The sequence below is a fragment of the Podarcis gaigeae genome, assembly GCF_964106915.1.
Source record: "Podarcis gaigeae genome assembly, chromosome: 4".
Classification (NCBI taxonomy): Eukaryota; Metazoa; Chordata; class Lepidosauria; order Squamata; family Lacertidae; genus Podarcis; species Podarcis gaigeae.
In genome coordinates, this window is record NC_139677.1 from 102,437,828 (window position 1) to 102,463,296 (window position 25,469).

Consider the following 25,469-nt stretch of genomic DNA (forward strand, 5'->3'; position numbering starts at 1 on the left):
TCTCTTTCCTACATTTCTCCCCTTTCTCTGTTTTGAATCCTTGTTTCTTTTTCAGGGAAAGGATCGCTTTGCAGAAATGGACCTGGATTCCTGTGAGGCAGAGAGGCCTCCGTTGGACACCAGAGAGAGGTCACTGGGTAAGGAGGAAGGAGGCTTTTCTCCATTTGGTCTCGTTCTGTAGTTTTCCAAATCATCTGAGGGTTCTTTTCATCTTGTTTTGGGGGAGACAGTTGGGAAGAAGGGTCCAGAGGAGGGGAGATGTATTTCTGCACAAACAAACATGAAATGGGCACAAACCTCCAAATGCTCTCAGCAGGAAAGGCTTTCTCAAAGGCCCATCTGCAGTTAGAGATGCCCTGTTTCACCTGTGAGAAACAGGCACTCCAGGTGTCCTGCTTACCTTTTTTCTCTTGCAGATGGCAGAAGGATGTCGGATGATCCGCCTTTTCATGGGGGCAGAAGGGAAGCAGCGGCTGTGGAACCAGATCAGGTCAGGGGAAGCTGCCTTGTGGGGACAGAGGCCGAGGGATGGAGCAATGTCATTTACTGGTTGGGCACAGAGGAATGGTGGGAGGAAGAAGCCGGGGAACCAGGAAGGGAAGATGGCTCAGAGCCGAAGGAGTGGAAGTGGAGGAAGCATGAGCGGGAAGAGGGAGAAGCCTGGGAAGAGGAGGTGTCAGAAGCTGAAGGGGAAACAGGGCTTAGTGAGCTGGGAGACTCTGTAGAAGAATGCAGTGCAGAATCAGAGGCAGAAGAGGAAGGAGGCAAGTTGGAGAGGAAAGTCGAGAGGCTGAGGTGAGCCAGGAGAAGGAGGAGCCACCGGTGGCTCCCTCTTCCTTCTGCCAGAAGCCACCCTCTCTGCTTGTCTCCCAGAGTCAAGAGACCCCCTGCAATGCAGGAATCTGCTAGATCATCCAAGACAGATGGCCATCCAAAAGAGGCTTACTTTATTTCTAGATTGATAACTGAGGGCAATGAAACAATCGCTGAGATGGCTAGAGCGCCGGTGATGGATAACTCATTCTGAAGCTGACAGGACATGGGTTAGAGCTCAATGTTGAGCCTACCAAGTGGCGGTAGCGACGGCAAAGAAGACTTCCTTCGCCGCCTCTATTGCATCTGCAGAAAACAGCAGCAGGAGACTTTTTCAGGGGGTTCGCAATTTAGTGGAACCACCTGCTACATCGGGGCCCAGTATGGCCCACATGATCTCCTGCAATGATTTTGCAAAGTTTTTTTGCAGATAAAGTCGCTCAGATTCAGGAAGAGGTAGACTCCAGTGTGGGAGCAGGGCCGGGGCGGGAGAGTGCTAGTGTCCTGTCTAGTCAAGTTGTGTGGGATCAGTTCCAATCTGTTACCTCCGAGTATGTGGATAGGCTGCTTGGACAAGTGAAATAAACCACCTGTCTCCTTGATTCTTGCCCATCCTGGCTTATAAAAGCTAGCCGGGAAGGGCTGGGAGATGGGCTTTGTGGGGTCGTGAATGCTTCTCTCTGTGAGGGAGCCTTCCCAGAACCGCTGAAAAAGGCGGTTATCAAACCGCTTATTAAAGAACCATCTTTAGATGCTGTCAATATGGCTAACTATCGCCCAGTCTCAAATCTTCCATTCTTGGGCAAGGTGATTGAGCGAGTGGTTGCTGAACAACTCCAGGCACGCCTGGAAGAAGTGCACCATTTGCATCCCTTCCAGTCGGGATTCAGGCCTCATATTGGGACTGAAACTGCCTTGGTCGCACTGGTTCGATGATGTCCGGTGGACCAGGGACAAAGGTGAGAGCTGTTTCCTAGTTTTGCTGGATCTCTCAGCGGCCTTTGACACCATTGACCATAACATCCTTCTGGACCGTGGTGCGGGGCTGGGAGCTGGGGGCACTGTCATACAGTGGTTCCGCTCCTTCCTCCTGGGCCGTGTCCAAAAAGTGGTGGTGGGGGATGAGTGTTCCAACCCCTGGGCTCTCACTTGTGGGGTGCCTCAGGGTTCCGTCCTCTCCCCCATGCTTTTCAACATCTACATGCAGCCGCTGGGAGAGATCATCAGGGGGTTTGGGCTGGGTGTTCATCAGTATAAAGATGATAGCCAGCTGTACCTCTCTTTCAAATCGGAACCAGTGAAGGCGGTGAAATTTCTGTGTGTCTAGAGGTGGTTGGAGGATGGATGGCGGCTAACAGATTGAGGTTGAATCCTGACAAGACAGAATTACTATTTTGGGGAGACAAGAGGTGTGGTGTGGGGGACTCCCTGGTCCTGAATGGGGTAACTGTGCCCCTGAAGGACCAGGTGCACAGCCTGGGAGTCATTCTGGACTCGCAGCTGTCCATGGAGGCACAGGTCAATTGTGTGTCCATGGCAGCTGTTTATCAGCTCCATCTGGTATGCAGGCTGAGACCCTCCCTGCCCGCAGACTGTCTCCAGAGTGGTGGTCGCTTGGACTACTGCAATGCGCTCTATGTGGGGCTACCTTTGAAGGTGACCTGGAAACTACAACTAATCAAAAATGCAGCAGCTAGACTGGTGACTGGGAGCGACCGCCGAGACCATATAACACCGGTCTTGAAAGACCTACACTGGCTCCCAGAACGTTTCTGAGCACAATTCAAAGTGTTTCTGCTGACCTTAAAAGCCCTAAACGGCCTCGGTCCAGTATACCTGAAGGAGCGTCTCCACCTCCATCGTTCTTCCCAGACACTGAGATCTAGTGCTGAGGGCCTTTTGGCGGTTCCCTCGCTGCGAGAAGCCAAGTTACAGGGAACCAGGCAGAGGGCCTTCTCGGTAGTGGCACCCGCCCTGTGGAACGCCCTCCCACCAGATGTCAAGGAGAAAAATAACTACCAAAGGCAGCCCTGTTTAGGGACACTTTTAATGTTTAAGAGATTATTGTCTTTTAGTGTTTTTTGGAAGCCGCCCAGAATGGCTGGGGAAACCCAGCCAGATGGGCGGGGTATAAATAATATATTATTATTGTTATTATTATTATTAGGAAGGAAACAACAGAGCATTGTGTAGCAGATCATATTTCTGCTGTCTCAGAGGAGGACATTTTCCCTTTTTCTTTTAGGGTCCAGTGTGCTTTGAAGATGTCACTGTTTGTTTCACGGACGAGGAGTGGGTGTTGCTGGATCCTGACCAGAGAGCTCTGCATAAGGACGTCATGGAGGAGAATCGTGGGATATTGGCCTCTCTTGGTAAGGCTCCCTGTGGGATCGTCATATCTGCCTGGAAATTCAAAAAATACGTCTGTGGGCCAACCTCATATATTTTCACAGAGTTCAACATTGCCCCCATAACACCTGGGAACCTAACACCCCCACAATAAACAGAAACTTACAGTTTTTTCTTTGAACAATCTTCATCAAAATATTGCTTTATCTACCACGATTGGGCTGGTGTGAACTTCCCAGGCCATCTTCAGTGTCAGCTTCAACCTTCCACAATTTTGACCACTACTATATATCAGAGAAAACAACATTCAACAACTCTTCAGAATCTAATAATAAATATGTTGGTAAAATGACAAACAACACAGGTAATGAACACACACCCAACTCGTTTCATTTCTTCTCCATTTGTTCCTGAGGCTCTAATCCCTTTTTGTCTCCATTGCAGATTCTGATGAATTGGAAATTGAGAGCAAAGGTGACCACGATAAAATCCCCAGGGAGGAGAAGCCACATAAAAATTTGGAGTGTGGAGAAAGCTGCAGCCAGAGCTCCCATTCCACTTCCCATCAACAAAGTATCATTGGAAAGAAACTCTATCAGTGCATGGAATGTGGAAAAAGCTTCAGGAAGAGCTCCTCCCTTACTTCCCATCAAAGAATTCATACAGGGGAGAAACCCTATCAGTGCGTGGAATGTGGAAAGAGCTTCACTCATAGCTCCAATTTCACTAAGCATCAGAGACATCATACAGGGGAAAAACCCTATCAGTGCGTGGAATGTGGAAAGAGCTTCACATGCAGCTCCTCTCTCACTTCCCATCAAAGAATTCATACAGGGGAGAAACCCTATCAGTGCATGGAATGTGGAAAGAGCTTCACATGTAGCACCTCTCTCACTTCCCATCACAGAATTCATACAGGGGAGAAACCCTATCAGTGCATGGAATGTGGAAAGAGCTTCACTGATAGGTCCTCTCTCACTTCCCATCACAGAATTCATACAGGGGAGAAACCCTATCAGTGCATGGAATGTGGAAAGAGCTTCAGTCAGAGGGCCAATCTTACTTCCCATCAAATAGTTCATACAGGGGAGAAACCCTATCAGTGTGCAGAATGTGGAAAGAGCTTCTGTAAGAAGCAACATCTCACTTCCCATCAAAGAATTCATACAGGGGAGAAACCCTATCAGTGTGTGGAATGTGGAAAGAGCTTCAGTCACAACGACAGTCTCACTTTCCATCACAGAATTCATACAGGGGAGAAACCCTATCAGTGTGTGGAATGTGGAAAGAGCTTCAGGAAGAGATCCTCCCTTACTTCCCATCAAAGAATTCATACAGGGGAAAATCCCTATCAGTGTGAGGAATGTGGAAAGAGCTTCACTCAGAGCTCCTCTCTCACTTCCCATCAAAGAATTCATACAGGGGAAAAACCCTATCAGTGCGTGGAATGTGGAAAGAGCTTCACATGTAGCTCCTCTCTCACTTTCCATCAAAGAATTCATACAGGGGAGAAACCCTATCAGTGTGAGGAATGTGGAAAGAGCTTCACATGTAGCTCCAATCTCACTTCCCATCAAAGAATTCATACAGGGGAGAAACCCTATCAGTGTGGGGAATGTGGAAAGAGCTTCACATGTAGCTCCGATCTGACTTCCCATCACAGAATTCATACAGGGGAGAAACCCTATCAGTGCGTGGAATGTGGAAAGAGCTTCAGGAAGAGCTTCTCCCTTACTTCTCATCAAAGAATTCATACAGGGGAGAAACCCTATTAGTGTGTGGAATGTGGAAAGAGCTTCACATGTAGCTCCAATCTCACTTCCCATCAAAGAATTCATACAGGGGAGAAACCCTATCAGTGTGTGGAATGTGGAAAGAGCTTCAGTCAGAGTGCCAATCTTACTTCTCATCAAAGAATCCATACAATGGTCGGAAAAACCATTATACAGCTTTAGGAGCCAGGCAAATCCGCACCTTTTTAACCAGGCTTTTGGCTAATTCACATCTAATGCCCTTTTAATATGTGGTGTTTTTTATCGTTATTTTTTTTAAATTTTGTAACTATACTGAGACCTGTGGGTGTAGGGAATAGGCGCCAACTCTTAAAGGCCTAGTCGTCTTTGCCCCACCCCCAATAAAATATTTAAGGATGCCACCCCCCAGTTTTTGGTGTGTTTTTTTCAAACACAACCTTTTATTCTTCTGCAATGTGCCATACAATTTCTCTTTCAATTTGCCCTCTTAAAAAATAAAAAACAAACATAGAAAGGTCATGAGGAAAACAAAATACAAGAAGATACAAACGTGGACAGGTCCCATCTTTGTGGGCAAAATGGAAAAGCTGCTTTGAAGCAGGCTTTCCCACACTTGGGTCCCAAGCAGCTCCTGGACTACAGTTCCCATCATCGCTTCCCACTGGTCCTGGCAGCTAGGATGATGGGAGTTGTAGTCCAAAAACAGCTGGAGACCCAAGTTTGCTTTAAAGGGAAAGTAGGCTGGCCCTGTGACACCCTCTGCTGGACAAAAGCACTGCCCCAGAATGTGAACCACCCCCAGTACTGCTAACTGGAATTAATAGAGCGCAAAACTGAAGCTTGATCGGCACTTCAACCTCTAGTCAGCTTCTAGGTGCTTTCTGCACCACCTAGAGTGCCCACAGAATTGTGGCTTCTACTGACAACACACATAGGAGAACAAATGAAAGACAAACACAAGGGGCAGGAAAAAACCTGGAAAGGGCCATCCCAAATGGACATCCGTTGTGAAGAGGTCACTTTCCCCACTGCTGAACAATGCCACAGGTAGAGGAGATGGAATGCTAGAAGTGTCTCTGGGGCAAGGGGAGCTGCTGGGAAATTGAAGTATGGGCTCAAAGTATTACTTTTTTAAAAAGTTGCTGCTATTATAGGCATTGCCATTCTAATGGCATGCATGCTGTGAAACACAAGAGCAGTCAAGTACAACATTCCTAGAGTGAACATGTTTACACATGGGGAGGGATCTTTGTCCAGCCAGCAGGTAAACTTCCTGTTTCCTTCTGGGCCGAGACAGACTTCCTCTGCATGTAACTAGAGGTGGGTGTGGCCTCACCTGTGCAGGTAATGACAAAAGCACAGGGCAGGGCAGCCATCTCTCTCTTTCACCACATGCATCGAAGACACAACATCTACTAAGCCAGAGATGCCCTCTTGGCTTCCAGCCAAGAGAGGAAAAAGGGACTGTCTTCTTAAGGGATAGACTCCAAGTGTATGTTACTTCATTAAGCTAAGTCTGCCTTCTGGGATCTGATTGTGAACAGAATGTGAGTAAACTCTTTTTATATTTTTGTAAAAGACTGTGTCGTCTCTTCTATTTTATGAGGGAATAAGGGGAAAATACCAGAACAGTTATTATAGAGGCTCTAGCGAGCCTGAGCAAAGGCAGATGCTGCAAATTTAAAATAAAAGGGAATGTTACTCTGCTGATATTGTTGAAGTTGTTAACACAAGTTGGATAAGGATATACTCTGACAACATATCCTTTCCTGCATCCCTGAACATTCCCACACATGCATCATATGATGGATTGTGCAAGGCAGGACTTACCTGGCCCCCCACCAATATTTTATCCAAGTCAGCACCACTGGGTCATGTGGTTTCCAAATTAAAGACATAAATCTCCTTCCTTTGCACAAGTTCAAGCTTGTCAATATCCTCATTTATGCTTTTAAAAATTTATTTGCCCTTCATCTGAAGTTTTTACAATATAAACATACAGGATGAAAGCATGGCTTTCTCAATAAGAATAAGAATAAGAATAATTTATTATTTATACCCCGCCCATCTGGCTGGGCCTCCCCAGCCACTCTTGGCGGCTTCCATAAAAACCAATAATACAGTAAAATCACATGTTAAAAACTTCCCTGAACAGGGCTGCCTTAAGATGTCTTCTGAATGTCAGGTAGTTGTTTATTGCTTTGACATCTGCTGGAAGGGCGTTCCACAGGGCGGGCGCCACTACCGAGAAGGCCCTCTGCCTGGTTCCCTGTAGCTTTGCTTCTCGCAATGAGGGAACCACCAGAAGGTCCTCGGTGCTGGACCTCAGCGTCCGGGCAGAATGATGGGGGTGGAGACGCTCCTTCAGGTATACTGGACCGAGGCAGTTTAGGGCTTTAAAGGTCAGCACCAACACTTTGAATTGTGCCCGGAAACGTACTGCGAGCCAATGTAGGTCTTTCAAGACCGGTGGTATATGGTCTCGGCGGCCACCCCCAGTCACCAGTCTAGCTGCCGCATTCTGGATTAGTTGTAGTTTCCGAGTCACCTTCAAAGGTAGCCCCATGTAGAGTGCATTGCAGTAGTCCAAGCAGGAGATAACCAGAGCATGCACCACTCTGGTGAGACAGTCCGTAGGCAGATAGGGTCTCAGCCTACGTACCAGATGGAGCTGGTAAACAGCTGCCCTGGACCCAGATTTGACCTGTGCCTCCATGGACAGCTATGAGTCCAAAATGACTCCCAGGCTGCGCACCTGGTCCTTCAGGGACACAGTTACCCCATTCAGGACCAAGGAATCCTCCACACCTGCCCGCCTCCTGTCCCCCAAAAACAGTACTTCTGTCTTGTCAGGATTCAACCTCAATCTGTTAGCCGCCATCCATCCTCCAACTGCCTCTAGGCACTCACAGAGGACCTTCACCGCCTTCACTGGTTCTGATTTGAAAGAGAGGTAGAGCTGGGTATCATCCGCATACTGATGAACACCCAGCCCAAACCTCCTGATGATCTCTCCCAGCGGCTGCATGTAAATGTTGAAAAGCATGGGGGAGAGGACGGAACCCTGAGGCACCCCACAAGTGAGAGCCCAGGGGTCAAAAACAAGACAAGCCAGAGAAATCTCTCCTTTTCTTTTTTTCTTTTCTTGGATGGAGTTACAAACTTCGTTGATCAGTGGACTGTTGTGGAAATAGTGCACCTCGATTTCAGTAAGGCTTTGGACAGAGTCCTCTGTGATATTTATGAGAGGAAGGTGGTAAAATGAGACTGAATGAGGTAACTGTTAGGTGGATTTGACTGACCGAACCCAAAGAGGACTCCTTCATGGTTCCTCCTCATCCTGGGAAAAGTGACCAGAGGGGTGCTGCAGGGTTCTGTCCTGGGCCCGTTGTTGTTCAGCGTCTTTATAAATGACATGGATGAAGGAACTGAGGGGATGCTCATCACATCTGCAGACGACACTAAACGACTGCAAACGACACCAAACGGATCATAATGGCACCCTCTCCCTTCTTCAGCAACAGACAGGGAGACAAAGAACAGTGCAAAAGCACAGCAGAGTGGAAGAGATAAGACTGACTTCTGTTCTTACACTTCCCAAGCCTAGGAAAGTAAACGGGCATGTGACATACTAGCAACAGGGTGCTCCCCCACACGCAGGAGAGAGGAGGAGGACCCCGAGCAATGCATGAAAGCCCCTCTATAGACATTTTTAATTGCCCACCCTGGAGTCCAAGACCACCCCCAGAAACATCATACATACATCATAGAAGAGGTGTAGCCCAAGGACCCCCCCCCCAGATACATCATACCCACATCACAGAAAAGACTGTCAGCCCCCTCCCTGTCGGTCTATATCTTTGGAAAGAGATAGCTGTGGCCACTCTGGTGGCTTTTGTTGGTGTTGCTGCAGGTAATAAATAGCCTTGTGGTCACGAGGAATTGGGCGGAGGGTTTTCCATCGTTGGGTCTGCGTTGACATCTGTAGAAAGGATATCCTGTAAATGGGAGGGTGGGGCAGGACTTAAAGAGACAGTTATAAAGGGAAGAGGTAAAAGCCAAAAAGGGGAGAATCTCCTTCAGTTTTCTTGGGAAGCTGCAAACAATATAAATCTTGGTGAGTTAAGCATTTTATTCATTTCAATATTATTATCCCATTTCCATATAATTACGACTGTTATTATATGCTAAAATTACAAAAAAGTAAAAATATAAAAGGAAATCAAAAGTAATAAAGAAAGATTACCAGTTAAACAATTTTTTCCAGATAAAAAATAAATGGACTTGACAGAACAACAGCGGATTTTTAAAATATATATATATATTAAATAATACAAAGATATTATCAAAACCACACAGATTGTTACTGGACTGGAACCTTAAGGACTAGGAGGTGAAGGAGGTGATGGTGAAATGGACACACGATTGTGGATATCCAATGAAGATGCAAAATGAGGGAAATTATGGGAAAAGACTTAAAATTCACCACATACTATTTGATTTTTAGATGGTACCTGACTCCATCCAAATCAGTCAAAATAAATAAATATCAGCAATAAGTGTTGGAGATGCAGACAAAATGAGGGAACCTTATTCCACATGTGGTGGATATGTCCCCAAAGGGAAAATAAAATAAAAGAAATGCTATTTATTTTAAAGAAAACCAAAGCTTTCCTATTTAACATTCTAATGATTTTTCATTTGGTATGCTTATCATTAGAATGTTAAATAGGAAAGCTTTGGTTCTTTACACGGCAATAGCGGTTAGGATGTTAATAGCAAAATACTGGAAAATGAGTTAACATCAACAAGATGAGTGGCAATTAAAGTTGTGCTAGTACCTTGAACTAGCCACAATGACAGAACTTTCAAGGGACTGAGATCTACTCCCAGTAAGAACAATCCTGCCAGTGATCTACCCATTGTCTTTGCCCAGAGTTCTTGAGCTTTTCTCAGGGAGCAGTGACCAGAGTTGTGGATCGACCACAAGATCATCTAACAAATTAAAATTATATAAACAATCATGCTGTAAAAGTACATACCATATATGAAGTATCCAGATAATGGAACTTATAGTGGTTTCTGCAGTGAACAACAAGTCTTACAATGTATATAGACAGGCGCAGCATGGATTTTAGTTACAGGTGACAGCAATCTGCAGCTGTAACGTTTTCTTCTTAAAGTGAGCCTTTTAAAACAACAAATGTAAAACAAACTTTATCCATACACAGGTTTGTTAATTTGTTAAAATATGTTGAATTATGACATTATAGTCATTTACATTACTTAGAATATGTACAACGGATGAAGCCCATGATATTGTGATAATGTCGCAGGAACCCCCCCCCCCCAAACATTCAGTTTGTACAAACTTCACACACTCACACACTACATACGCTACGCTTCTGTTATAAATTCATAGAAAATCAACCATACATCAGATTTACACTGTTCTACTTTTATTTTACTCCATGAAGGAAGGTCTACAAAATGGGGAAGGTTTGAAAGAGGGCAGCCATAATCCCTTGAGCATACCAGCACATACACAGGAGCCCTGCCCAGTTGCTATGCCAACCCTGATGGTCCTAGACAGAAGACCATCAAGATCACAAATAACTTGCTTATGGGAGTGGATTCAGCATGGTCTGGAACAAAGGACAATAATCAGCTCTTCCCTCTGGGGGCAGGAAACTGCAAACTCCCCTCTGTCACCTGGAAAGTACTCATGGGGAGGGGAGGAAGAACCAGCCAGGTGGCAGGACACTCAGGTTACCACCACAACCCCTCCCTCAACCCCTCCTTTCTGTGATGTAGGTGTGATGTATCTGAGGGGTGGTCTTGGGTTACACCCCTTCTGTGATGTATGTATGATGTTTCTGGGGGTGGGCTTGATCTACAGGGTGGCAACTTCAAAAGTCTTTATAAGGCCTTGCACACCATTTTTCTGGGTCCTTCCTCTCTCCTGCAAGTGAGGGGAGCACCCTGTTGCAACAGCTCAATAAAGGCCAAGGCTACAGGCTGCTGTTTTGCTCCAAGTTATCCTGGTTGGTGTCTTTGTTTTTGTCCAAGGGAGCCCTCGGATTTTTCCGTTAACAATTTGGCGACCATGCTCAGGGACTCTTGGTCCTCCTGTGAAGGTGAGGGGGGAGATAGAGGGGATCGGGCGCCACTGGGCAACCTTAGCCCAGGGATCCTTTTTCCTCTCCTTGCCTCCTCTTTGCAGGCGGTAATCAATCATCACCAGAAAGCTCAACCAGGGGAGCAAAGGCAAGGTCAAGCCGGCCAAATAAAAGGATCCTGGGATCCACGAGGGACATTCAAGGATGTGAGTATGGTTTGAAGTTAGTACGGTGGGAGGGGGGCGGAAGAAGAATGTCTCCACGGCAGCTGAACTTTTCTTTTTCCTCTCCTTGACGCCTTCTCTCGGAGTGTGGCCGGAAGCGTCCTGGAAGTCCTTCTCTTCTTCGGAGTGTAGCCAAAGGGATCGTGGAAAATTTCTTTTTTCTTTCCTTGATGCCTTCTTTCGGAGCGTGGCCGGAAGGGTCGTGGAAAATCTCTCTCTCTGTGTGTGTGTGTGATTTGCTTCCTTTCAAACCTTTGTCTTCTCGGACCCCAGTCTGGCACTGCACTGTGCAAGCGTCCAGTAGGGAGTTCCGGACATAGTTCTAAGATCAGGCAGGAGGCTGTTGTGGACGGTAGAGCGGGAGGTTCAGGAAGAAGACGGGGCCCGCACTAGGATTAGTTTTGTGAGCAGCGCTGAGTGAATTCCGGATCCATGGCTTTTCCGGGTTAAGAGACCCATGGTTTCCAGGCTAGTTGTCTGTGGTTTAAGTTATAGGCAGGGATTGCCTTTGGATTTCTGCTAGCCTTCTCCGGTCCGATCCGTCGGAGTTTTGCCCAGAAAGGGCCGAGAGGGGCACTTGAGTGTTAGACTGAATAATACTGATAGGATATTATTTTCTCCCCCCCCCCCCTTGTCCATCTCTTGTATCTCTGTTTATATATCTCCTTGTGTAACTGGTTATCGAGCAACCCCCGCTCGGTATTAGAGGGAAATGGGAGCTCGCTCTTCAAAACACCCTAGCTGGACTCCTCCTGACAACAAAGCTTCCGTGAAGCCTTTTTGCCCCAGAGAGGATTCTAATACGCCCCTCCAGTTTGTCATCTCCAATTGGGAAAAATATATAAAATAAAATAAATTAAAGGGGCAAAATGGTCTTTCCAAGTCCAAATTGTGAGACCGTTGTAACTTTTAATGGGTGGCTAAGGCCCACCACCTGGAACCCAGGACACAGCGGCCACCTCAGGGATCCTTCAACAAAATCAAGGTGTGAACCCTTAGGGAGAGCTGAGCACATCAAATTTGTGAATTGAATTGGTGTGACCCAGAGTAAGTTAATTTAAATCAATTGAGTTAAAGTGCTAGGTGCCGTGAATTCCAATTTAGCAATTTGGGCAGTTGGTATTGGACTTGCCTTCCTAAAATAATTTGTTAGCTGCGTGGTTAACTCCGAACTCAATTTCACGCTTCAAGCCAAAAGACAACCCTTCCCCGTCCCCGGGCAAAACCCCTGGCCTTTCATTGGTATAACCGCCACCACACTGGTGGTGTTTACCTAATAGTAATAATAATAATTTTCGTGACAGGAGTCACGAAATTAAAAGACACCTGCTCCATGGGAGAAAGGCGATGGCAAACCTAGACAGCGTCCTAGAAAGCAGAGACATCACCTTGCCAACAAAGGTCTGTATAGTTAAAGCCATGGTTTACCCAGTAGTGGTGTATGAAGTGAGAGCTGGACCATAAAGAAGGCTGATCGCCGAAGAATTGATGCTTTTGAATTATGGTGTTGGAGGAGACTCTTGAGAGTCCCATGGACTGCAAGAAGATCAAACGCATCCATTCTGAAGGAAATCAGCCCTGAGTGCTCACTGGAAGGACAGATCCTGAAGCTGAGGCTCCAGTACTTTGGCCACCTCATGAGAAGGGAAGACTCCTTCGAAAAGACCCTAATGTTGGGAAAGATGGAGGGCACAAGAAGAAGGGGACAACAGAGGACGAGATGGTTGGACAGTGTTCTCGAAGCTACCAGCATGAGTCTGACCAAACTACGGGAGGCAGTGGAAGACAGGAGTGCCTGGCGTGCTCTGGTCCATGGGGTCACGAAGAGACGGACACGACTAAACGACTAAACAGCAACAACAACAAAAGCAAATAATAATAATAATAATAATAATAATAATAATAATAATAATTTATTTGTACCCCGCCCATCTGGCTGGGTTTCCCCAGCCACTCTAAGCGGCTTCCACAGCAACCAAAAATACACAAAAATGTCACACATTAAAAACTTCCCTTAACAGGGCTGCCTTAAGATGTCTTCTGAATGTCAGGTAGTTGTTTATCACTTTGACATCTGAAGGGAGGGCGTTCCACAGGGCGGGGGCCACTACCGAGAAGGCCCTCTGCCTGGTTCCCTGTAGCTTTGCTTCTCGCAATGAGGGAACCGCCTAAAGGCCCTTGGAGCTGGACCTCAGTGTCCGGGCAGAACAATGGGGGTGGAGACGCTCTTTTGGGTATGCTGGGCCGAGGCCATTTAGGGCTTTCAAGGTCAGCACCAACACTTTGAATTGTGCTCGGAAACGTAGTGGGAGCCAATGTAGGTCTTTCAAGACCGGTGTTATACCTCAGCACAGCGCAGGGACTGACTGAGCGGGTGGCGAGATGCTTTCAGCCTCGAACACTTGGTGGGTTCTGAAATGGTCGTGCAGGCCAGATTCACGAGCCTGGAGGGCTGGATTCGGCCCGCGGAACATAGTTTGAGGACCCCTGGTCTACACTGACTGGCAGCAGCTCCCCAGAGTTTCAGGCAGGGATTTTGTCCAGCCCTGGCAGGAGATGTCAGGGGCTGACCCTGGGACATTCTGCATGCCAAGCAGATAATCTAGGGTTCCCCATATTTCCCTGCACTTACAACGTTATACTATTAGCAACCGTGGAGATTCCACCTGCCTCTTTTGAAAGGAGAACACTCACCTGATGAATAATAATAATAATAATAATAATAATAATAATAATAATTTATACCCCACCCATCTGGCTGGGTTCCCCAGCCACTCTGGGCGGCTTCCAACAAAATATTAAAATACAATTGTCCATCAAATATTAAAAGCTTCCCTAAACATAATAACAACAGCCATCCATTTTCAGTCCATTGAATTAGCAATTGAGCATTTCTGGAAAGGGAAATGGCATACTTTTGTATATTAGTATGAAAAGCATGCATAAGAAATTTTTACTCATTTACTCATTTAATTTATTACTCATTATTACTCATTTTGGCAGGGGAAAGGTCTCCCTTGGGAGGTGGGGGACTCTCCTTCCTTGGAGGTTTCTAAGCAGAGACCGGACGGCCATCTTCCATGGATGCTTTAGCTGAGATTCCTGCATTGCTGGGGGTTGGACTAGATGACCCTGGGATCCCCTCCTATCTCTCCACTCCTGAATTCCAGGAGGAGCTTCCTTGCCTCCTGCAAAGCCCTTTTCCCTGCAGGCTCTTCCTCTGGTTTCTGGCCAAGGGAGGGAGATGCTCAGAGTCCAGCCAAGAGCCTCACCCCCCCCCCAAAGGATATCTGGGCATGGGCGTAGCCAGGGTGGCAACTGCCCCCTTAAATCCATAAAAAATAATAAGAATCTGAGGTTCTGCCAAGCGAGAGAGGGCTGAGCTGGAGGGACCCGGCTTGGCAAGGGTTAAAGGGAAGTGAGCTGCCTTCCTAGAGAGGCCAGGAAGCAAGAGGAGGCTGGTCCTCCAGAGCCAAGGCCCCTCCCTCCCCAGTCCTTTCCTGCAAGGAAGGGGGGGGGGTGTTACTTTGGTGTCTCTCCTGCAAGGGCCGAATCGCTGCCCCCTCCTGGGATCTGGTGAGTCCATAGCTGTCAAGTTTCAGATGTGAAAATAAGGGATCAGCAGCCTCACCTATCTACCAATCCGGGATAGCAGCAGGAAGCAGCGGGAAACGGCGCTGCAATAAGGGAATTTCCCGCAAAAAAAGGGAAGGTTGCCAGCTATGGGCGAGTCTCCTCTCTCTCCCCCCAAAGGGTGCAGTGGGGAGACGGGGGTCCCAGGGCTGCAGCAGGAGAGGGGGCCTGGGGGGCCGGATCTGCTCCTGCAGGAGGGGACCCCAAGTCAGGGAGGAGGAGAGGGTCCTGCCAGGGAGGGGCCAGGTCTGCCACGCTCTCCTTCCTGCAGATCAGAGGATCCCTGACTCCCACAAAATCTCCCTTTTTAAAACAAAGAAGTCCCTGGCTCTTTAACTCTGTGTGACATCGCTCAGCCTCATAGCACAACAGAGGAAACATGTGCAAATGGTTTTCCAAAGCTGGAGGAGGAGGTGGACTAGCCCCCCCCCCAAAAAAAAAAACAACGGGCAGGAAGGAAGGAAAAGTAGGAAAGAGAGGCCAGGAATAAAGAGAGGGATCCCAGGTCATAGTCTGGCTGCTGCATTGCAAACCAGTTTGTGTTAAGCTATCTAATAGGACAACAACAAAATCAAGGGAGATGTCTTTGGCCCCGCCCACTTGGCCCTCTGGGGGTTGGCCAGATACATTCCTGGCCCTCAGAAGAGAGAAAAAGAGATCTCACCCCACAAATCTGTCTGGACAGCGGCAGAGATTGCAGAAAAGGAGACAGAAGCAGGGGGTGGGGGTGGGGTGGGGCTGGGGCTGGGGAGCAACTCCTGAGGACCCCCAGGTCAGGACCCCCACCAGAGAAAAGCATCCATTTATCACAAGATACAAATGACTCCCTTGTCATTCGGTTCTGACTTCATGCATTGACTGGAAGGATGGAGAAACCAGGTTGATTAATCTGACAGAAATCCCTTCAGTTGTCTCCACATTTTGCATTGCTAGAAGGCTAGAGACGTATTTCTTCTCCTCTTCCTCCTCCTCTTTCTTTTCCAAAAGATAGCTCATGGTCTGGGATGCGGTGCAGTCCAGCCCTGGTTCCCAGCAAGACTCATGGGAACCATTCCCCCCCACCCCCGTCCTACAAATTCTGTAACAGAACAATGTATTTGCTTTGTAGGATTTGCTACAGCTTCTCATTAAGACGGGCAGAACTTGGCAGAAGACCAAAGGGTTCCTTCCGATCTCTCAGAGGCTTCCTGAGAGCACAGATGGATGTGCGAGACACAGCTGGCCCCAAAGCAGGAAGAGGCCATGGCAGCCAAACTGGGAGCAGTGGGGGGTTCTGGGAAAACCCAGTGCAGAAGATTCTGGGTGAGGAGGACACCCTCCGCTCAGAGGTGCAGAGCCAGCAGTTGAGGCAGTTCTGCTGCCAAGAGGCCAAAGGACCCCGAGAGGTTTGCAGCCGACTCTACCACTTTTGCCACCAGTGGCTGAAGCCGGAAAGGCACACGAAAGCTGAGATGTTGGACCTGGTGATCTTGGAGCAGTTCCTGGCTGTCCTTCCCCCGGAGATGGAGAGCTGGGTGAGGGAATGCGGAGCGGAGACCAGTTCCCAGGCGGTGGCCCTGGCCGAAGGTTTCCTCCTGAGTCAGGCAGAGGAGAGAAAGCAGGTGAGAGAGACTTTCCTCTGGATACTCCCAAGGGGCTCCAAACAGGACAGAAAACATCCCATAATGGTCTGCTGATGACCCATCCGTTTTCTTGGAAAGCATCCATGGAATGAGATCTCACACCCTTCAAGTCTTTGTTATTCTCTTTCCTACATTTCTCCCCTTTCTCTGTTTTGAATCCTTGTTTCTTTTTCAGGGAAAGGATCGCTTTGCAGAAATGGACCTGGATTCCTGTGAGGCAGAGAGGCCTCCGTTGGACACCAGAGAGAGGTCACTGGGTAAGGAGGAAGGAGGCTTTTCTCCATTTGGTCTCGTTCTGTAGTTTTCCAAATCATCTGAGGGTTCTTTTCATCTTGTTTTGGGGGAGACAGTTGGGAAGAAGGGTCCAGAGGAGGGGAGATGTATTTCTGCACAAACAAACATGAAATGGGCACAAACCTCCAAATGCTCTCAGCAGGAAAGGCTTTCTCAAAGGCCCATCTGCAGTTAGAGATGCCCTGTTTCACCTGTGAGAAACAGGCACTCCAGGTGTCCTGCTTACCTTTTTTCTCTTGCAGATGGCAGAAGGATGTCGGATGATCCGCCTTTTCATGGGGGCAGAAGGGAAGCAGCGGCTGTGGAACCAGATCAGGTCAGGGGAAGCTGCCTTGTGGGGACAGAGGCCGAGGGATGGAGCAATGTCATTTACTGGTTGGGCACAGAGGAATGGTGGGAGGAAGAAGCCGGGGAACCAGGAAGGGAAGATGGCTCAGAGCCGAAGGAGTGGAAGTGGAGGAAGCATGAGCGGGAAGAGGGAGAAGCCTGGGAAGAGGAGGTGTCAGAAGCTGAAGGGGAAACAGGGCTTAGTGAGCTGGGAGACTCTGTAGAAGAATGCAGTGCAGAATCAGAGGCAGAAGAGGAAGGAGGCAAGTTGGAGAGGAAAGTCGAGAGGCTGAGGTGAGCCAGGAGAAGGAGGAGCCACCGGTGGCTCCCTCTTCCTTCTGCCAGAAGCCACCCTCTCTGCTTGTCTCCCAGAGTCAAGAGACCCCCTGCAATGCAGGAATCTGCTAGATCATCCAAGACAGATGGCCATCCAAAAGAGGCTTACTTTATTTCTAGATTGATAACTGAGGGCAATGAAACAATCGCTGAGATGGCTAGAGCGCCGGTGATGGATAACTCATTCTGAAGCTGACAGGACATGGGTTAGAGCTCAATGTTGAGCCTACCAAGTGGCGGTAGCGACGGCAAAGAAGACTTCCTTCGCCGCCTCTATTGCATCTGCAGAAAACAGCAGCAGGAGACTTTTTCAGGGGGTTCGCAATTTAGTGGAACCACCTGCTACATCGGGGCCCAGTATGGCCCACATGATCTCCTGCAATGATTTTGCAAAGTTTTTTTGCAGATAAAGTCGCTCAGATTCAGGAAGAGGTAGACTCCAGTGTGGGAGCAGGGCCGGGGCGGGAGAGTGCTAGTGTCCTGTCTAGTCAAGTTGTGTGGGATCAGTTCCAATCTGTTACCTCCGAGTATGTGGATAGGCTGCTTGGACAAGTGAAATAAACCACCTGTCTCCTTGATTCTTGCCCATCCTGGCTTATAAAAGCTAGCCGGGAAGGGCTGGGAGATGGGCTTCGTGGGGTCGTGAATGCTTCTCTCTGTGAGGGAGCCTTCCCAGAACCGCTGAAAAAGGCGGTTATCAAACCGCTTATTAAAGAACCATCTTTAGATGCTGTCAATATGGCTAACTATCGCCCAGTCTCAAATCTTCCATTCTTGGGCAAGGTGATTGAGCGAGTGGTTGCTGAACAACTCCAGGCACGCCTGGAAGAAGTGCACCATTTGCATCCCTTCCAGTCGGGATTCAGGCCTCATATTGGGACTGAAACTGCCTTGGTCGCACTGGTTCGATGATGTCCGGTGGACCAGGGACAAAGGTGAGAGCTGTTTCCTAGTTTTGCTGGATCTCTCAGCGGCCTTTGACACCATTGACCATAACATCCTTCTGGACCGTGGTGCGGGGCTGGGAGCTGGGGGCACTGTCATACAGTGGTTCCGCTCCTTCCTCCTGGGCCGTGTCCAAAAAGTGGTGGTGGGGGATGAGTGTTCCAACCCCTGGGCTCTCACTTGTGGGGTGCCTCAGGGTTCCGTCCTCTCCCCCATGCTTTTCAACATCTACATGCAGCCGCTGGGAGAGATCATCAGGGGGTTTGGGCTGGGTGTTCATCAGTATAAAGATGATAGCCAGCTGTACCTCTCTTTCAAATCGGAACCAGTGAAGGCGGTGAAATTTCTGTGTGTCTAGAGGTGGTTGGAGGATGGATGGCGGCTAACAGATTGAGGTTGAATCCTGACAAGACAGAATTACTATTTTGGGGAGACAAGAGGTGTGGTGTGGGGGACTCCCTGGTCCTGAATGGGGTAACTGTGCCCCTGAAGGACCAGGTGCACAGCCTGGGAGTCATTCTGGACTCGCAGCTGTCCATGGAGGCACAGGTCAATTGTGTGTCCATGGCAGCTGTTTATCAGCTCCATCTGGTATGCAGGCTGAGACCCTCCCTGCCCGCAGACTGTCTCCAGAGTGGTGGTCGCTTGGACTACTGCAATGCGCTCTATGTGGGGCTACCTTTGAAGGTGACCTGGAAACTACAACTAATCAAAAATGCAGCAGCTAGACTGGTGACTGGGAGCGACCGCCGAGACCATATAACACCGGTCTTGAAAGACCTACACTGGCTCCCAGAACGTTTCTGAGCACAATTCAAAGTGTTTCTGCTGACCTTAAAAGCCCTAAACGGCCTCGGTCCAGTATACCTGAAGGAGCGTCTCCACCTCCATCGTTCTTCCCAGACACTGAGATCTAGTGCTGAGGGCCTTTTGGCGGTTCCCTCGCTGCGAGAAGCCAAGTTACAGGGAACCAGGCAGAGGGCCTTCTCGGTAGTGGCACCCGCCCTGTGGAACGCCCTCCCACCAGATGTCAAGGAGAAAAATAACTACCAAAGGCAGCCCTGTTTAGGGACACTTTTAATGTTTAAGAGATTATTGTCTTTTAGTGTTTTTTGGAAGCCGCCCAGAATGGCTGGGGAAACCCAGCCAGATGGGCGGGGTATAAATAATATATTATTATTGTTATTATTATTATTAGGAAGGAAACAACAGAGCATTGTGTAGCAGATCATATTTCTGCTGTCTCAGAGGAGGACATTTTCCCTTTTTCTTTTAGGGTCCAGTGTGCTTTGAAGATGTCACTGTTTGTTTCACGGACGAGGAGTGGGTGTTGCTGGATCCTGACCAGAGAGCTCTGCATAAGGACGTCATGGAGGAGAATCGTGGGATATTGGCCTCTCTTGGTAAGGCTCCCTGTGGGATCGTCATATCTGCCTGGAAATTCAAAAAATACGTCTGTGGGCCAACCTCATATATTTTCACAGAGTTCAACATTGCCCCCATAACACCTGGGAACCTAACACCCCCACAATAAACAGAAACTTACAGTTTTTTCTTTGAACAATCTTCATCAAAATATTGCTTTATCTACCACGATTGGGCTGGTGTGAACTTCCCAGGCCATCTTCAGTGTCAGCTTCAACCTTCCACAATTTTGACCACTACTATATATCAGAGAAAACAACATTCAACAACTCTTCAGAATCTAATAATAAATATGTTGGTAAAATGACAAACAACACAGGTAATGAACACACACCCAACTCGTTTCATTTCTTCTCCATTTGTTCCTGAGGCTCTAATCCCTTTTTGTCTCCATTGCAGATTCTGATGAATTGGAAATTGAGAGCAAAGGTGACCACGATAAAATCCCCAGGGAGGAGAAGCCACATAAAAATTTGGAGTGTGGAGAAAGCTGCAGCCAGAGCTCCCATTCCACTTCCCATCAACAAAGTATCATTGGAAAGAAACTCTATCAGTGCATGGAATGTGGAAAAAGCTTCAGGAAGAGCTCCTCCCTTACTTCCCATCAAAGAATTCATACAGGGGAGAAACCCTATCAGTGCGTGGAATGTGGAAAGAGCTTCACTCATAGCTCCAATTTCACTAAGCATCAGAGACATCATACAGGGGAAAAACCCTATCAGTGCGTGGAATGTGGAAAGAGCTTCACATGCAGCTCCTCTCTCACTTCCCATCAAAGAATTCATACAGGGGAGAAACCCTATCAGTGCATGGAATGTGGAAAGAGCTTCACATGTAGCACCTCTCTCACTTCCCATCACAGAATTCATACAGGGGAGAAACCCTATCAGTGCATGGAATGTGGAAAGAGCTTCACTGATAGGTCCTCTCTCACTTCCCATCACAGAATTCATACAGGGGAGAAACCCTATCAGTGCATGGAATGTGGAAAGAGCTTCAGTCAGAGGGCCAATCTTACTTCCCATCAAATAGTTCATACAGGGGAGAAACCCTATCAGTGTGCAGAATGTGGAAAGAGCTTCTGTAAGAAGCAACATCTCACTTCCCATCAAAGAATTCATACAGGGGAGAAACCCTATCAGTGTGTGGAATGTGGAAAGAGCTTCAGTCACAACGACAGTCTCACTTTCCATCACAGAATTCATACAGGGGAGAAACCCTATCAGTGTGTGGAATGTGGAAAGAGCTTCAGGAAGAGATCCTCCCTTACTTCCCATCAAAGAATTCATACAGGGGAAAATCCCTATCAGTGTGAGGAATGTGGAAAGAGCTTCACTCAGAGCTCCTCTCTCACTTCCCATCAAAGAATTCATACAGGGGAAAAACCCTATCAGTGCGTGGAATGTGGAAAGAGCTTCACATGTAGCTCCTCTCTCACTTTCCATCAAAGAATTCATACAGGGGAGAAACCCTATCAGTGTGAGGAATGTGGAAAGAGCTTCACATGTAGCTCCAATCTCACTTCCCATCAAAGAATTCATACAGGGGAGAAACCCTATCAGTGTGGGGAATGTGGAAAGAGCTTCACATGTAGCTCCGATCTGACTTCCCATCACAGAATTCATACAGGGGAGAAACCCTATCAGTGCGTGGAATGTGGAAAGAGCTTCAGGAAGAGCTTCTCCCTTACTTCTCATCAAAGAATTCATACAGGGGAGAAACCCTATTAGTGTGTGGAATGTGGAAAGAGCTTCACATGTAGCTCCAATCTCACTTCCCATCAAAGAATTCATACAGGGGAGAAACCCTATCAGTGTGTGGAATGTGGAAAGAGCTTCAGTCAGAGTGCCAATCTTACTTCTCATCAAAGAATCCATACAATGGTCGGAAAAACCATTATACAGCTTTAGGAGCCAGGCAAATCCGCACCTTTTTAACCAGGCTTTTGGCTAATTCACATCTAATGCCCTTTTAATATGTGGTGTTTTTTATCGTTATTTTTTTTAAATTTTGTAACTATACTGAGACCTGTGGGTGTAGGGAATAGGCGCCAACTCTTAAAGGCCTAGTCGTCTTTGCCCCACCCCCAATAAAATATTTAAGGATGCCACCCCCCAGTTTTTGGTGTGTTTTTTTCAAACACAACCTTTTATTCTTCTGCAATGTGCCATACAATTTCTCTTTCAATTTGCCCTCTTAAAAAATAAAAAACAAACATAGAAAGGTCATGAGGAAAACAAAATACAAGAAGATACAAACGTGGACAGGTCCCATCTTTGTGGGCAAAATGGAAAAGCTGCTTTGAAGCAGGCTTTCCCACACTTGGGTCCCAAGCAGCTCCTGGACTACAGTTCCCATCATCGCTTCCCACTGGTCCTGGCAGCTAGGATGATGGGAGTTGTAGTCCAAAAACAGCTGGAGACCCAAGTTTGCTTTAAAGGGAAAGTAGGCTGGCCCTGTGACACCCTCTGCTGGACAAAAGCACTGCCCCAGAATGTGAACCACCCCCAGTACTGCTAACTGGAATTAATAGAGCGCAAAACTGAAGCTTGATCGGCACTTCAACCTCTAGTCAGCTTCTAGGTGCTTTCTGCACCACCTAGAGTGCCCACAGAATTGTGGCTTCTACTGACAACACACATAGGAGAACAAATGAAAGACAAACACAAGGGGCAGGAAAAAACCTGGAAAGGGCCATCCCAAATGGACATCCGTTGTGAAGAGGTCACTTTCCCCACTGCTGAACAATGCCACAGGTAGAGGAGATGGAATGCTAGAAGTGTCTCTGGGGCAAGGGGAGCTGCTGGGAAATTGAAGTATGGGCTCAAAGTATTACTTTTTTAAAAAGTTGCTGCTATTATAGGCATTGCCATTCTAATGGCATGCATGCTGTGAAACACAAGAGCAGTCAAGTACAACATTCCTAGAGTGAACATGTTTACACATGGGGAGGGATCTTTGTCCAGCCAGCAGGTAAACTTCCTGTTTCCTTCTGGGCCGAGACAGACTTCCTCTGCATGTAACTAGAGGTGGGTGTGGCCTCACCTGTGCAGGTAATGACAAAAGCACAGGGCAGGGCAGCCATCTCTCTCTTTCACCACATGCATCGAAGACACAACATCTACTAAGCCAGAGATGCCCTCTTGGCTTCCAGCCAAGAGAGGAAAAAGGGACTGTCTTCTTAAGGGATAGACTCCAAGTGTATGTTACTTCATTAAGCTAAGTCTGCCTTCTGGGATCTGATTGTGAACAGAATGTGAGTAAACTCTTTTTATATTTTTGTAAAAGACTGTGTCGTCTCTTCTATTTTATGAGGGAATAAGGGGAAAATACCAGAACAGTTATTATAGAGGCTCTAGCGAGCCTGAGCAAAGGCAGATGCTGCAAATTTAAAATAAAAGGGAATGTTACTCTGCTGATATTGTTGAAGTTGTTAACACAAGTTGGATAAGGATATACTCTGACAACATATCCTTTCCTGCATCCCTGAACATTCCCACACATGCATCATATGATGGATTGTGCAAGGCAGGACTTACCTGGCCCCCCACCAATATTTTATCCAAGTCAGCACCACTGGGTCATGTGGTTTCCAAATTAAAGACATAAATCTCCTTCCTTTGCACAAGTTCAAGCTTGTCAATATCCTCATTTATGCTTTTAAAAATTTATTTGCCCTTCATCTGAAGTTTTTACAATATAAACATACAGGATGAAAGCATGGCTTTCTCAATAAGAATAAGAATAAGAATAATTTATTATTTATACCCCGCCCATCTGGCTGGGCCTCCCCAGCCACTCTTGGCGGCTTCCATAAAAACCAATAATACAGTAAAATCACATGTTAAAAACTTCCCTGAACAGGGCTGCCTTAAGATGTCTTCTGAATGTCAGGTAGTTGTTTATTGCTTTGACATCTGCTGGAAGGGCGTTCCACAGGGCGGGCGCCACTACCGAGAAGGCCCTCTGCCTGGTTCCCTGTAGCTTTGCTTCTCGCAATGAGGGAACCACCAGAAGGTCCTCGGTGCTGGACCTCAGCGTCCGGGCAGAATGATGGGGGTGGAGACGCTCCTTCAGGTATACTGGACCGAGGCAGTTTAGGGCTTTAAAGGTCAGCACCAACACTTTGAATTGTGCCCGGAAACGTACTGGGAGCCAATGTAGGTCTTTCAAGACCGGTGGTATATGGTCTCGGCGGCCACCCCCAGTCACCAGTCTAGCTGCCGCATTCTGGATTAGTTGTAGTTTCCGAGTCACCTTCAAAGGTAGCCCCATGTAGAGTGCATTGCAGTAGTCCAAGCAGGAGATAACCAGAGCATGCACCACTCTGGTGAGACAGTCCGTAGGCAGATAGGGTCTCAGCCTACGTACCAGATGGAGCTGGTAAACAGCTGCCCTGGACCCAGATTTGACCTGTGCCTCCATGGACAGCTATGAGTCCAAAATGACTCCCAGGCTGCGCACCTGGTCCTTCAGGGACACAGTTACCCCATTCAGGACCAAGGAATCCTCCACACCTGCCCGCCTCCTGTCCCCCAAAAACAGTACTTCTGTCTTGTCAGGATTCAACCTCAATCTGTTAGCCGCCATCCATCCTCCAACTGCCTCTAGGCACTCACAGAGGACCTTCACCGCCTTCACTGGTTCTGATTTGAAAGAGAGGTAGAGCTGGGTATCATCCGCATACTGATGAACACCCAGCCCAAACCTCCTGATGATCTCTCCCAGCGGCTGCATGTAAATGTTGAAAAGCATGGGGGAGAGGACGGAACCCTGAGGCACCCCACAAGTGAGAGCCCAGGGGTCAAAAACAAGACAAGCCAGAGAAATCTCTCCTTTTCTTTTTTTCTTTTCTTGGATGGAGTTACAAACTTCGTTGATCAGTGGACTGTTGTGGAAATAGTGCACCTCGATTTCAGTAAGGCTTTGGACAGAGTCCTCTGTGATATTTATGAGAGGAAGGTGGTAAAATGAGACTGAATGAGGTAACTGTTAGGTGGATTTGACTGACCGAACCCAAAGAGGACTCCTTCATGGTTCCTCCTCATCCTGGGAAAAGTGACCAGAGGGGTGCTGCAGGGTTCTGTCCTGGGCCCGTTGTTGTTCAGCGTCTTTATAAATGACATGGATGAAGGAACTGAGGGGATGCTCATCACATCTGCAGACGACACTAAACGACTGCAAACGACACCAAACGGATCATAATGGCACCCTCTCCCTTCTTCAGCAACAGACAGGGAGACAAAGAACAGTGCAAAAGCACAGCAGAGTGGAAGAGATAAGACTGACTTCTGTTCTTACACTTCCCAAGCCTAGGAAAGTAAACGGGCATGTGACATACTAGCAACAGGGTGCTCCCCCACACGCAGGAGAGAGGAGGAGGACCCCGAGCAATGCATGAAAGCCCCTCTATAGACATTTTTAATTGCCCACCCTGGAGTCCAAGACCACCCCCAGAAACATCATACATACATCATAGAAGAGGTGTAGCCCAAGGACCCCCCCCCCCAGATACATCATACCCACATCACAGAAAAGACTGTCAGCCCCCTCCCTGTCAGTCTATATCTTTGGAAAGAGATAGCTGTGGCCACTCTGGTGGCTTTTGTTGGTGTTGCTGCAGGTAAT

At 47.7% G+C, this 25,469-nt stretch overlaps 2 protein-coding genes across 2 annotated transcripts; both read left to right on the plus strand.

Moving 5' to 3' along the window:
* Positions 1 to 427: 427 nt before the first annotated feature.
* LOC310842821 (uncharacterized protein) lies at positions 428 to 5,203 on the plus strand (the record flags this gene model as incomplete). The annotated part of the gene is made up of 3 exons (XM_083734959.1): positions 428 to 490; positions 3,059 to 3,185; positions 3,607 to 5,203. 3 exons carry the CDS (start codon positions 428 to 430, stop codon positions 4,935 to 4,937), a joined length of 1,521 nt encoding a protein of 506 aa, XP_083591085.1. The 3' UTR covers positions 4,938 to 5,203.
* A 9,550-nt stretch (positions 5,204 to 14,753) lies between these two features.
* On the plus strand, positions 14,754 to 21,837 carry LOC310842688 (uncharacterized protein). The gene is made up of 3 exons (XM_083734845.1): positions 14,754 to 14,835; positions 19,693 to 19,819; positions 20,241 to 21,837. Exons 2-3 carry the CDS (start codon positions 19,786 to 19,788, stop codon positions 21,569 to 21,571), a joined length of 1,365 nt encoding a protein of 454 aa, XP_083590971.1. The 5' UTR covers positions 14,754 to 14,835; positions 19,693 to 19,785; the 3' UTR covers positions 21,572 to 21,837.
* The last annotated feature ends 3,632 nt before the right edge of the window (positions 21,838 to 25,469 follow it).

What these genes read in the sequence shown, in the direction of transcription:
- LOC310842688 (XM_083734845.1), top strand. Translation starts at nt 19,786, where the DNA reads ATGGAGGAGAATCGTGGGATATTGGCCTCTCTTG. An exon ending in TGGGATATTGGCCTCTCTTG is followed by an intron (nt 19,820 to 20,240) that starts GTAAGGCTCCCT and finishes TCTCCATTGCAG; the next exon opens with ATTCTGATGAATTGGAAATT.